At 39.8% G+C, this 14,169-nt stretch overlaps 1 protein-coding gene across 1 annotated transcript in view; it reads right to left on the reverse strand.

The window, feature by feature from the left end:
• SNX25 (sorting nexin 25) overlaps nucleotides 1-14,169 on the reverse strand; it is a 78,008-nt gene that overhangs the window by 10,240 nt on the left and 53,599 nt on the right. Inside the window, exons 10-14 of the mRNA XM_084285453.1 lie at nucleotides 10,395-10,550; nucleotides 6,861-6,992; nucleotides 3,748-3,888; nucleotides 3,044-3,157; nucleotides 592-756 (exon numbers count right to left, since the gene is read on the reverse strand). Of these exons, the coding sequence (XP_084141579.1) occupies nucleotides 592-756; nucleotides 3,044-3,157; nucleotides 3,748-3,888; nucleotides 6,861-6,992; nucleotides 10,395-10,550 (708 nt within the window). The remainder of the gene's footprint in view (nucleotides 1-591; nucleotides 757-3,043; nucleotides 3,158-3,747; nucleotides 3,889-6,860; nucleotides 6,993-10,394; nucleotides 10,551-14,169) is intronic.

The following is a 14,169-nucleotide window of genomic DNA, read 5'->3' on the forward strand; positions in this document are numbered from 1 at the left end:
ATGAGCTATTTCAGTCACTAATCTATTCTTTCCTGAATCTTGAAACACAAGGGGGTTTTGTTTGTTTCTATGACTTAGTATCAAATACACCAACCCCATGGGCTACCACCTGTATACGTAAGCCTGCACCATTTGCACACATTCTTTGTCAAACGCAGCTTTTCTTCAGAAGTTATCCAGAAATTATTAAAGGCACACAGCTGTTCCCTGCCAAGAGAAGCTTCCTAAGAGATGATCATTTTTACCTGTCTAAAACTCTCTACAATATGCACGTCCAGAGCATAAGAAGTGGGAAATTCTGCTATAACAAATAAGCAATCCCACATGGACTGCATTTCATTAATTTGTGATAGGTTACACACTTGCCTATATATATTTATTAAAGGGCAGGAAACATTTCATTAAAAAATACCTTCTGAAGTCATAAACAGCTCTCACTTCTGACTCTTTGTTCACTTATAGTAAATTGAAAATGACCTTTCAAAATGCCTTCCAATATTACCTGCCATTCAGATGTATTATAATAATGCCTCTCCTTGCTTACTTTGGCTAAGTAATTACATCTGGGAAGATTACTTTTCTACTACTTACCTCCTGATGAGAAAACAGATCACCAGGAAGGCGTTCAAGAAATGATGAGAGTGAAAAAGATGACTTCTTTCCTTGCACATCGATAACTTTGAGGTGTTCTGGAGAGGGGCTCAAGAAGGCATAAAGTGCTTCACTTTGACAGAGTCTTTCATCAGACAGCAATTTCTATGAAAGAAATACAATGACAGAAACACCACATCAGTTAAATATTTCTTGTTAAGGAACAAAATGTGTCAGGCCAGCCAATAAAATCAATTAAGATGTAGCTCAGAAGTAGAGAGAGAAAAAAAAAATCATGCCTCACAGATACTTCAGCGTGATAACTGTATTTAAGGAGTCCGTCAGGTTTTTAATCTTACAACTTCCTTTTTAAAAACACGAAGTTTCAATTTGTAAGACACTTGTTGTGAAGTATTGTACTTTGAAGTGACAACTACAGGATTCATTATTTACTCTTTCTTAGCTAGTCAAAGATCAAATTAACTTAGCACTCAAGGACTGGTTACTATCAGCCAAACTCATCTCAACTTCATGCACGTTAGACAACTTTGGCATTTACAGCATCAACCCTTACATCTGAGCCATCTGCTCCGTGCTCTCTTTTTAGTCAATAGAGAGATAACATTGACTCCTGAGGCACGATTCAACTCTCCTGTTCAGACATCTGGCACACCCTAGGAGCACCCATCTGTCTGCACACAGGGACAGAAGGTTTGAGAAATTCCACCCTCCATGTCTTATGCCACGAATTCCATTCCTCAGCCGTCTCACAAAAGTTCTTTTAAGGTTACGTGTCCCTGCAAAGAACACACGAACTGCACGCACGGACTGCCTCAAGCTCTTACACTAGACCAGTAATTTCAGTGGGGTTACTGCCAACCTCTATTTGCCCACAGGACAGGAGAAGCCACTCTTTAAGAATGTTTCTGGTGACAACGCATGGCTCAGAAAATAAGGACAGTTCCCTTTCTGGTAGCCACCAGGCTCCTGCGTGCAAGAAATGGGAAGAAGGAGAACTGGTCAAGTGAGGAGCAGCTCACAGTGTTCCTGCGCAGCATTTCTACTGATAACATGGGCAACCACTGTACAGCCAGCAGGGAGCAAGGAATATAACAGCACCATCAAAAGCATGAAGGAAGACACAAGAGAGAAAGACATAAAGCTTGTCAGCTGCATTTTATGCATTTGCTAAAGGATCACAAGTGCACTGAAGAAAAAGCCATTAGATTCACAATTACTTAGCTTTATTTTAACACGATTCTTTTTACAAAGTTGGAAATCCTACCAGTATAGGAACAACCAGAGTTCATACTGAAAACCACAGGTGCTCAATTCCAGTTTAGCCCCATTCTCACTGAGAAAGAATCCAGGTGGCCAATTACATTACCCTGAAAGGAAGCATTCCTGGCTTCTTTACAGCAATGTTTGGTTATACTGTAGTCCCTGGCAAATAGAAAGGTAACTGAAGTCTAAAACAACACTTTTCATATTGGTATCACCCAACTACTTTTTTCTTAATTGCATCCTTTTTTATCCTGCAGGCTCCATGTCCCCATTGAACATATGAATTACGTGTGCATTGTGAATTCAAGTAGTCCATTTAAAAAAGCAGCCATACAGAATACAGGTTACCCTAAAATGAAAAGCAAACAGTCTAAGTGCAATTTGTAGGTGTTACCCGAGTCTAAAGACAAATTGCTCCCAATAAGCAAAATCACACTCAGGCCTAAGAATATCTTTTGATTCTAAACTAAATAATGAAGCTGTCCACCTGAGGCTCTAGGTGACCTAAAAACAGTAATCATACAATGCATTCAATTAAATTAAAGCATGTCTCAGCAGTATTAGCCTGGTTCACAGACACCAAAGCCAAGCAGAAAGCCAAGCCACTTCTCCTTTCACCCTGCTGGAGGCACAAAACCACTTCTCTGCTCAAAGCCTCTCAAGCTGACTGACCACGCAGTGAACCCAGACTGCGTGGGACTAAGCAGGAAAATGCTCTGCTGTCATTGACCTTTCACAAAAACCTCCACAGAGCCACTGCAGGCTGTAGCTGAGAATGGAGTGGGAGATGCTGTCCCTCAAATGAACCACCTGAAGCCTTAATTAGAAAGAATAGAGGTGAGGATGGGTTTAAAAAACAGAAACAAACAAACAAACAATCAATCAACAACAACAAGAAACTGACCACCAAGACCCACCAGAGAGAGAAAGGGCAGAGTAGCTACTCAAACACTGACTTGCAGGAAAAGTAAGAGAGGGATCGATCATTCACAGAAGAGAGGGTAAATAAGAGCACAACAGAGCGCTAGGATTCTCCAAACAGTGGCTGTAGAAGTGAGGTGTGAGGGATATAACTGTGGTCATCAAATCCTTTTGCCATAAAAGAGGTGAACCTACAGCTATGTCTTAACTTCTGGTACCCTCATTACTCCACAGTCTGTCTTCTTACCTGCAGAAAGTTATTAAGCTGGTTCTTGGACTTCTCCATGAATTTCTGGTCTATGGACTTGAAGGGCAGCTTGCTGAGGGAAGGCAACTGAACTTTCTTTAATGATGGAAAGCACTGTAGGAAAAAAGGCAGCTCACTTAATGCACATGTGCAGAAAAACAAAACTGGTTCTGGTTCAAAATGGAAATCAGACTTTGCATTCTCATCTGCCATCCATACCCTGCTCAGTATGCTGAAAAACACCTTTCCTTACCCACTATGGGCTTACAGCTGAACCTTTTCCCATACTCACGACACCATTATCTACCTTTTATCAGACAGAAATGTTACAGCAGATTAAAGAGTAAATATTCTCTGTCCCAAAAAGCTGTCATTTATAATACCTCCCTGGAAGACAGAGACAAAGTCTGTTTTTTAAAGCAGGCTCTTGCATGACAGTGCAGTACATGTATTATTTGGACATTGGGTCAGTTCAGTAAAACATTCATTATTTAAGAAAAAAATGTAAATAAGTTTTATGAACATTTGGCAGAGGCCAGGAATACGTGAATAGAAAATGAACTTAAAAAGGGTAAAGGTCAAAAGACTGGACTAAAAAATTGTAATATTTTTAATGTGGTATTCAGTGTTATTTCTTCCCCCCCTATACACCATACCAACAGATTTCAGCAATTTGCATCTTGTCCCTCCGCTGGGACCCGTACCTCGCTGAGCTTCCGGTGCAGGTTCTGAAACTCACTGAGCTTCCTGGGAACGGTCCAGTTCTTAGTTTCAGCTCCACCAACTTCTTGTAAACTCACCATGACAGAGTAACAGGGCACTTGTTCTCCATTTTCTTCTAAAACCTTGGGGGGAGGAAAAAAAAAAATACAGATAGGGTATATTACTCTGGAGGGAAAGAGTGGAACATTTGTGCTGCCAGGGGACTGGCTTGCAAATTCCCTCATCACCATACCATGCTTGTTTCATCGAGCAGTACCCTTAGTGGACTAAACTTTAGCCAGAAGGCTACATTAGTCCTGAATCAGTCCTCTGCTAGCCATTATTTTAAGCAAAGCCCTACACACAGCTGTGCAATGCTGTCCATCAGCAATCAGATCACTGCAACGTCTTCTCCCAGCAGCTGTAGGTATTATCTCAGCTTTCAAGGTTTCTGATTGCTTCCCAGTGCTTCAGCTCTCCCTTCCCGTGTACTTTCCCTGCCCTCTGTTCCTTCTGTTTGTTCCCAGTGCTTGTGCTGAGCTTGCCCACGCAGCAAGCCCAGCGGCGCTGCTGCAGCTGGGGCTGCCTCCGAGCTCTCACTGACCCCCAGAGCCCATCCTGCACGTACAGCACCTCAGTCCCTTTCCTCAGCTTCTGTGCAAACCTCTCTGGTTACTCATTGGTATCTATGGACAGAATCAGCCCTCAAGTACCCAATGCAGCCTCAGGTTATTGGGTTTTATTTTATTACTTATTTTTCGCAGTCACAGCAACTCCAGAGCCTCGAGACAACGTAAACATTAATTATTTCAGGATTTACCATCTACCAGAGCGCCACAGATGCCTCGTCCCCAAAGACACCAGGTCCTGAGGTGGACAGAGACAGACAGGAACAAGGATGTTAACACACAGCCTCCTCCACAAGGAGGTCAGCTCCTCTCACCAGGGCCACGAGGAGCGTGCTCACAGCAATGAGCTTTCAAAGAAATATTGCAAAAATAAAGAACAAATATTAAATCTTTCCAGGAGAAGCTATAGCTATTAGCTGCAGTAGGGAAAATTTAAACTTCACATTAGCAAAAGGTGTAAAACCAGCAGAGAAACAAGCTGCTGCCAAGGAAAGCTGGTGAATCTCCTATAAGAAGCACTAAGGCTGGCCCAGCCATCCACCAGGAGGAATTAACCATGAGCACAACTCAGGGCTCTCCTTCCACCAGTCAACAAGCCCATGACTCAGTGCTAATGTGCTCAGTCTGAGCGGCTCTCCAAAACTGCCCCCCCCCAGACTGTGCAGCAGTAAAATAAAGGCTGCCAGACTGATGCCTGCAGCCCCTTTTAAGCAGGCTCAAAGAAGATGTATCCAGCACACCGCTGTTGTTTTCCTCAATTCACAGGAAGCCAGCTCTCCCAACTCCCACTCAGCATACACACCCTAAATTCTGGTGTACTTAAATACATGAGTAAGACAAGCTATTTTTTCACCTTGTTCAAATCTACTAACTCCAGTCTTTAAGAACTCAGCAGATTTAAAATCAAATATAGAAGTTATCCTCTGAAACAGTCTTCTTCAGACAGGGGAGACAGAACATCTGCTAAAATATGAAACAATAAGGAAGTCCAAAACCACTAAAGGGAAGTAAAGCGCATTGGTTTACATAGTTGTGAGTTTTAGACCTGCTGGTGCGGGAGATGTGACTCAGAATTAGACAGTCTAATTCCAGGGGACATGCAGAACGAAGGGGACCTTCATGGGGACCTTATCACAGGTCCCCTTCGTTCTGCATGTTCCTATAGTCTTTTTTTCAACCTCTATCAAACAGCCAAAACACCGAACCTCCAAGTATGTTTTTTTTTAAATCAGAAATGTCAGTTACCACACAACTCTTACGGGTTACACGATTCATATCATTTTTATTTTTTTCAGATAGTGCATTTTTATGACTCAAAGCTTTAAAGGTTCACCTGAGAGAGAACACAGGCTAAGGGGGGACACACACATTTTTCCAAGCCATAAGTAATACTAGATTTTTGTGCATTATCCATTAGCTACATTAGTAAATCACTTTAAAAGGTTGATGACAGGCTATTATACTTTTCAGCTCCAATTCTCCAGCAACATGTACTTTTACTAAGCCTCTCTGCAACGAACACAGGGCCACCAAATTTCTGTCTCAAATCACAGACCAAAACACTGGGATTAGCAAGGGTGTATTTTGCAGATAGGAGGACAATGTCACCTACTCATGTTCCTGAAATCATCGACTGTGGCCAGAACATTCCCAAGCAATTAATTAACATGGAAAAGCACAACATTAATAACTTCTCCAGCCTACCCTTTGAAGCACAGAGCTGCAAACAGCACAATTAATACAAGCCTACATTTAATTATCTAATCTAGTACTTCTTGTAAAATACAGTTAAGGCACTAACTCATTGTAATTTTCTCCCAGTTTCCCTCACATTTAGCAGAACCACATATTCATTTAGCAATAAAGGAGATACAGTTCTGGACTGGGACCCTCACCAGAAAGCAGCTGTTCCACAGTTTTGCTGCACGTGATGCTGCTGTTTTCTAAAACATGGTGTTAAAAGTTGCATTGATCACTTAAATTAAGAGCTTCACTGTTCTAAACAGCATTAAAACAAACCCAGAAAGTTACACAATGAGAGTTTATTTCTTAAAATAGCACACTACCTGTTCAACCTGTTGAATTTCTTCATTTACAGTCAGTGAGTTTTGAGGCAGACCGAAGAGACAACTGTGCTCAAGCATGACAGCATGGTAATATAACATGAGGCAGTTCTGATGAAAAATAATGCCCTTAAGATAGCAAGTTACCCAATGCCAAAACCTGCTCGTGTATATACAGGTATTTTTACAACTTCATTACAACAGAGTCTGAGGACTGGAATCATTTGTATATGCATCATAGTACTCACTTGGGAAAGAAAGGAGGAGCTCAGAAGAGGTTATTTCCCACCCCCACTCCCCAAGTGAATACAAAGTATACACAAAGGTATTAGGAAATATATACAGGTTTTTATGCTTCTCTTTAGCAAGTTTGAACTGACCCAGAAGACAAAACAAAACAAAACAAACAAACAAACAACATACCTCGCCTGAGATTATGAAGGCTTTCCACATGCCAAGATTCTCACACCACCAGTCTGTTCTTGCAATGTGCAGCTGAAGGTCATTGTGCTCTCTCTCCATCAGGGTGATTTCATCCTTCAGCTTAGAAACAATCTGCAGAGGAAAATTCATCAATTACCATTGGTAAGAAAAAGCTTGTGTAACATGTCTAGTTGTATCTTTGAGAACACTATTCAGAAAGAATAAACTGTACAAGAGACAGGAGAGAGAAAAATTCACATGGAAAAGAAAATCATAACTGAGAAAATCTATGATATCTTCTATAGACATGGGAAATAGATTAATCTCAAAGGTCAACCCCAATACTAAAATGAAAAACAAGTTAGAAAGACACGATTCTATCACACTATCAGGATCAAAGAGGTACTTCAGATACAACTACATATTACACATTTTATATAAACTTGAAATTGCAATTATTGCAACAGCAACTACCAGAGACATCCTCCTTACCATTTTTCCCATTTCAGATATATATGATGCGATGAAAGAACCTCAGAATAGATTTCATTGCCAGTAAGTTAGCTATGGTAACAACCACCCAAGAAGCTACCTCTTAATTCATTTTCGGTTTGGGAAGAGGAGAATTTATTCTTGTGGAAACCACACATTGAATAAGAGATGTTCTAATCAAGATGGCTCACAGGCATAATCTCATAAAGGAGAAATAACGCATCTTAAAATATCAGCAAAAAATAAGTAACCATGCCTACTAGCAGGAGACAGTACAAGAAAAGGTGGAAATATACATATAAAATGTGACATTAGAGATGCAGCAGCAGAAGCTGACAATTTAAAAAAAAAATACAATATACCACACACCAATTTTATGAGACTTAGCTGTAAAACTTGTAGCACAAGTGGTACATCCTGGCAGAAGATTTTACAGAGCTATAGTAACTTCCTCAGAATTTGTCTCCTGTAAGATGAAAGATTGTCTACAGAGCAGCTATATGACAACCTTCCAGCATGTAAGCTAACCTTCAGGATACAGTAAACTCTCAGAATACAGACTGCTTTGTGGTCACCTTGAAAGATCTTCTATAAGCGTCATCCAGGAACAATTGAAAAACACAGAACTTGTAAGGTCAACAGCTGCTATCGTTATAAAACAAATACTAAAATTTTATAGCACTAGTGGCTCAATTTTATTATTCTGTTTCAACGATATATATATTTTCAAAGACAAAAATATTTTAGAAGTAAAAAATAAAGCAGGAAAATACTACTTTAAAAGAAGTACAATCCCTTCTCCCCAAGGGTACTGAAAGAATATAGTTATTTCTCAAGAACAGAAAGGGAGCATGTAATGCGAATGTAAAAAAATAAATAAGGATTTAATTATACAGTATGTCTTATATCGAAGAAAATATTTTAAAACTGTAATGCTACAGAAATTAATGGCATGACCTAACTCATGCATACACAGTAACACCCGCTTCTGTTTAGCACTTATTTAGTAATTCTTGTTGCCTTAGTAATTCTTAGTAATTCTTTACAGTTTAGTCATTCTTTTTGCCTGTGTTACAAATTTTAACTTGAAGTCTAGCTGGCTATACCAGCTTCTCTTCACCATCAGAAATATAAAAGATCTGACCAAGTTTAAAAAAAAAAAAAATTGTCTCAAGCTCTATCAGGAATTATGTGGAAGTTGGAGGGATTTTAGTTCAAAGCAGTCCTGTTTCGTTTCAGTAATTGTGTCATAGAGTTTATTCTGTAAACAAGGTTTTGCAAGCAATGGGAAGCACTCTGAGTGGGAATGTTAACCTTTGCCTTGCTACTGGGGATAAGACTGAACTCTAGAAAAAAAAAACAGCCCATGCACATTTACAGTGGATGAGATGAGCCTGCACTCATGGACTAGAGGGGGACAAGCCCTGTGCTTCAGGCATGAGATACACACACACACACAGAGGAAGTAGCACCTCAGTCACACGTCTCCAAAAACCAGGTTATCTTGTATGGCAGCAGCCCCTGTACAGAAGAGATGCTGCCTGAGACTCCCTGTCATCTTCCATGTCATCTTCCTTGCTCTTTATATTCCACAGAAAGAACTGAAAGTAAGACTCCTCCCTACAGAGCATTTTCTTTTAAATCTATCAGAATCCCACATGCAACTCAAACAAGCAGTTTTCTTCCCTGACTGGCTGGCATCTGAGCTGAATGTGGTGCTACAAGCCCCTTACAGACTTGCATGTTTTGCATGGGCCTCACAGCAAAGGCATTTCAAAAAGAGAAAATGAAACCAAGAACAGCTTAAGATTTTTTTTTTTAAGTAATACAAAATGGGCATGACATTCCCCTTCATATGGCTTACAACTGTGATTTTTTTAAATTCTATTTTAACCTTCAGATGACCAAGAAACAAATTTTTACCTGCCATGTCCAGAATTGAAAAATAAAGTCCCTGTGACAAGATATTCTCACACTGTTGACTCAACAACTCATTTGAAAGCTCTACAGGTAAATGCTACCATAGTAAAACAGGCATAAAAAAATGGGACACATCTGTGCCCTTGCCACTTGGGAAGAAAAATACAGCTGAGGCCACACAGAGAGCAGAGCAGCTGTGAACAGGATACTCCAGAAGAGCTAAGGACACATTTCCAGTTGACTGCAGAAACCTCTGGCAGAGGGAAACATTTAAGGGACAGAGGGAGTGAAGCTGGCCAGGGTGGTCTTGCACGCTACTGTCCATGACCACAAGCTCACAACACCTGCAAAGCTTGGCCCAGTTGTCACAACACTTTAAAAACATCTGAACAATGGTCCTGTAATATCATTCGGGGTAACAAGTTGGCCTAAGCCAAATGTAAATCCCTTGCTTCTGCCTGAATGGGTTCTTAAATTGTTTAACTGCTGCATTCTGTAAAGGGAGATGAAAAAAAACTATTTATTTATGTTCCAAGCCCAAAGAACCAGAGTTTCACATCCCTCAGAATTTTTAGTCCAAAGAAAGTATGCCCTGCAGCTTTCTTCTGGCTCCTTAAAAGGAAATCAGTCACTATAACACGTCTTATTTTTTCCCCTTTATTTAAGGGAGCCAATCACACATTTGGAGATTGTGATACTGTGTTGTGCTACTTCAAAGCCAGCAGAGGGAGCAGAACCAGCACATCCCTAAACTGCAGTGCTGCAGATGCGGCAGGGACATGGAATCAGCTGCCATGAAGAATTATGCAGATAGAGGTGGGTAGAGACGTAAGGAAGAAATTCTGTTTGCTACTGACAGAGAAGCAAGGCTATGGGAGAGTGGTATATGATATAAAACATATTTGTAGTTTTATTTACAGTAACTTAAAAAAAAAAAAAAAGGAAAAAAATTAGTTAACTCCAAGCTTTGATTTCACTTTTGGTAACAGGCTGATTGAAACAGGCATCAGACCTGTCCAGAAAGAGCCTGAGATGACTGCATATTACATAAATAAACACATAATATTAAAAAAAAAAAAAAAAAAAAAAAAAAAAAAGACTGAAGAAACCAAAAGTACTTACCTTTTTGTCGGGTTTTGGTGAATTACATATGGAATTTAGAGCCTGTTTCTTATATTCGAGCTTGTCATTTAGCTGACGAAGCTTATTTGCAGCATAACTGGCCTGTTCATTAATTCTTGTGCTGCATTCTTCTGTAGTTTCTTCACAACCGTGGCTCTAAGAATAGAGAATGGGAGCGACTGCATCATTAATGTGAAAAAGAAGAAATTTATTGTTTGCTCCATATGCATGTGTAAGAACATTTATTCTTGATATAGATAAACACACAGGCGTAATGGCACATCACTATAATAAATTCTAATAGATATTCCAGCCATCAGATCCTACATGAAATATGAGTTGTTAAAAACAAAAAACAAAAATAAAAGCCTCATCATTTATACTGCAGTTCCATATAATTCTTTCCAACTGTGTAAAATGACCTTCAAGCTAAGGCTTTAATATAAATGAGAGTAGGAATCAAAGTTTATCTTAAAAGCAACAACAGCTCAGTAATTATAATCAATATTCAGAGCCAGATAGAAAAGCAAACACTTAGCTCTGAGCCGAAAAATAACAAGACGGGAGAAAAAATAAAACCAGAGTTCTAACAAACAGTCCTGCCTCCTACAAACCTTCACAAAATAGATTTATCAGGCTACAGAACAATCTAAACCACATCCTTTCTCTTCATAAACAGATTTTACTGCTGTTTTTAGAAATGCTAATAAAAAAATGTGTCAAAAGCACATATGCTTTACTCTAAGCTCATAAATCATTTTCTCATATTCACTCAAACCAACCAACAGCTTTTTCTATCTTGTATACTGCAGACATGCCCCCAAAAAAAAAGAAAGAAAGAAAGGTGTGAAGTTCTGTGCCTTTCTCTTTAACACCTTTTGACATTTGTGTTAACCTCCCCTGACTTACTGCAGTTCCTCAAAGAGGAACAAAGACCTCGAGATCCATCAAAGAGCACTGTGATGTAACCACTGTCAGCAATGCCACCTTCCATGATCTTTGAGGTTTGCTTGCGACCAAATCTATCTTAAATTATCAGTGGGATGAATCTAATCCCATGAACAAGGGACAGAGTTCTAGGTGATTTAATGATATTTCCACTAAGTAAGTTTGATCTTTAGTTAACATAAAGCTAACAGAAGGAAATCGCATTCTGCAAATTCTCCAAGTATCTCCTCAGTCCGAGGGTAACATAAAGCAGAAATCAGGAGTTCAGTGCTAAGGAACCCGTGCCCTCTTCTAGCTCAGAGTTTGCCTGCTGTGTGGCTGAGCAAGTATTAGCTGCATGCCCTGTCCTTTCTCCTGTCCATTCTGCATGGACTGTAAACTCCTTAGGTCAGAGACTGCTTTCCAAGCATTCGTACAGCTTCGCTCAGCTCACAAAAGCTTGTTGTTGTCTCCTGGCACTGCAATAATGCAAATAATAAGTATTAGCAACGCTGGACGTCACTCATAACTCCACTGAACACAAGCATAACATAAACGCACTTGCTGGGAAGCACTGGGGTCAAAAAGAATCTGAGATGCTGGTTTTGACACTGGAGAGTTAACAGCCTGGTCACACCAAGTTTTGCTAATAACTGAAGGGCCGCATTTAATTACAAACCAGTAAGGCTCTGCTCCTGGGGGCAAGCTGCATGATTTCTGTCATTAATGTTTCAGCAAAAACACTGCTGAATCTCTAGGTTTATCATGAAATGCTAGGACTACAGGACAGCAAGTTACTGCTATTAAAATTATCAAATGTATAAAATAAAGGATCACCATGCTCAAAGCTGAGATCATTTCACCTGCCTGCCCCAGCAGTAACAGCTCCCATTTCCATCAGGGCTCCAGAATGCAGGCTTGGGATTTATTATTTTAGCCATCTGATGCACACAGCACCAGTGAAGGGAACGAGCCTGGTGGTTGCAAAGTACTACTTGTCTCTGTATTTGTGTGTCTAGATGTGACCTTTTAAAGGGGTTTTGTCCACACCACAAAAAAGCAATGACAGATTAGAAGGAAGAGCAGCAAGCTTGTTCCACCTGTGGCCGAACCAGCATCGCCTGCCCTTGCCTGGATCTCTACCTTCTGATTTCATTCTCCCACTTTTAATCAGGGCTCCTTCAGGAGGGCACTGAATTGTTTTTTACCTATACTGCTATAACAATGAGATTTATAGAAATTTAACACACATTGCCCATAATGACCCAGGAAGAGTGGACTTAGACTATCAAAACCCAAAACAACATGAAAACAACCAGTATCTACTAACCATATGCAGCTCCCTCCTGACACATGACATTTCTCAGCTATGGTTTCCTATACATTGGTTAAAAAAAAAAAAAAGAGGCTACTACCTAGCAGTGCATTTTGAGCCACATTTAAAAGCCCACTGGAAGCTTCAGAAGGAAGGCTTTGATATAATTTATTTTCACCTCCAAGACCCCGAAGCCTGACGCAGAGCCATTAGGATTACTCTTAGTAGAGAGAGATGCTCTAACAGTATATGCAGCTTCATGCTTAATTTGTGAGTAAAAGAATGCAGAAAAACCTTAACCATACAGGCCAGAATGGCAGCATTTTAGTCTTCAAGGTTTCACCACAAATGCAGCCTTCAAATCTGACACACATTTAACCTAACACCAAGAGGAAGCACAGATGATGCTGATGTCAAAAATCTAATTTTTCAGCAGCTGTAGTAAACGTTATCTGACAGAAGACTGTCAGGAAGTCCTAAAGCATCGTGTCAGTTTTTCTTGGAGAATGGTTATTACTGTTAGGCTGAACAAAATACAAGAAAAGAATAAAAGTACAGAGCTCAGTAGTTAGAACGTTCTGGGCAAAAAGAGCAACAGTGTTTTTCTGCAGTCCCAGTGACTGGAAACAAAAGGAAGGGAAATTTTTGAAGTACCTACCACCCCCAAAACATTGCTGGGTCAGCAATAAGAAAAGAAAACATGTCTTAAATCTTTTATCAAGGAAAGGAACAGAGGGAGAAATGAACAATGAAAAACTGAGGAAACTCTGAAAATCTGTATGGGAAGTGATTTATTTACAACAGCTCATCTTTGAAGATTTGCTGACATGAGAACTACAGAGACTATAGCAGCTCATCTAAAGAAACAGACGTCGTATTTAAAGAGTAAGTATGAAAAGCCTCCGGTTTTGAAATAATAGTTTGTAAATGCTTAGGTTGACAGAAATCCTCTGGATTCTGCTCCCATTTTTTTCATTGAGATTCAGATTTAGACAAACTCATACTTCACCGTGTTCCGAGCAAGTCCATGTGTAAAATGAAGACATTAACGCTGATCTGAAGTGGCAGCCTGAATGAAAGATGTTCGCTAGTCTGAGAGATGCCCTTGTCAAAGTGTTCTAGGATAAAAGTAACAAGTTCCCCCAACCTGACTGATTTAGAGAACCCTCTGAAAATACTTGCCCCAAGGGAGCGACCACTGGGTTATTGCTTATGACATTTTGAATGCTCTGTTTTAGTATTTCCAGGTCCAGTGGCATTTTAATCAGTTTAATCTTCCAAGATAGCCTATTAATTTATTTCATATTTCAATTTATTAATTTATTTCATAAATTAATAAAAAGCACAAAGATTCTGTTTATTGCATTACTTTTTCTCCTTTTTTTTTTTGCAACTTTTATTACCTATTTAGTACCTAGCACACGCAGAGGGGACAGGAACAGAAAGTGTCCAAGACAAATCTACCTAACCAGTGAGATTTCCTTCAATTGAAATGTAATTGAGTTTGTATGAGGTATGTTGCTTTCTCTGATA

This window comes from Netta rufina, assembly GCF_964035555.1.
Source record: "Netta rufina genome assembly, chromosome: 4".
Lineage (NCBI taxonomy): Eukaryota > Metazoa > Chordata > Aves > Anseriformes > Anatidae > Netta > Netta rufina.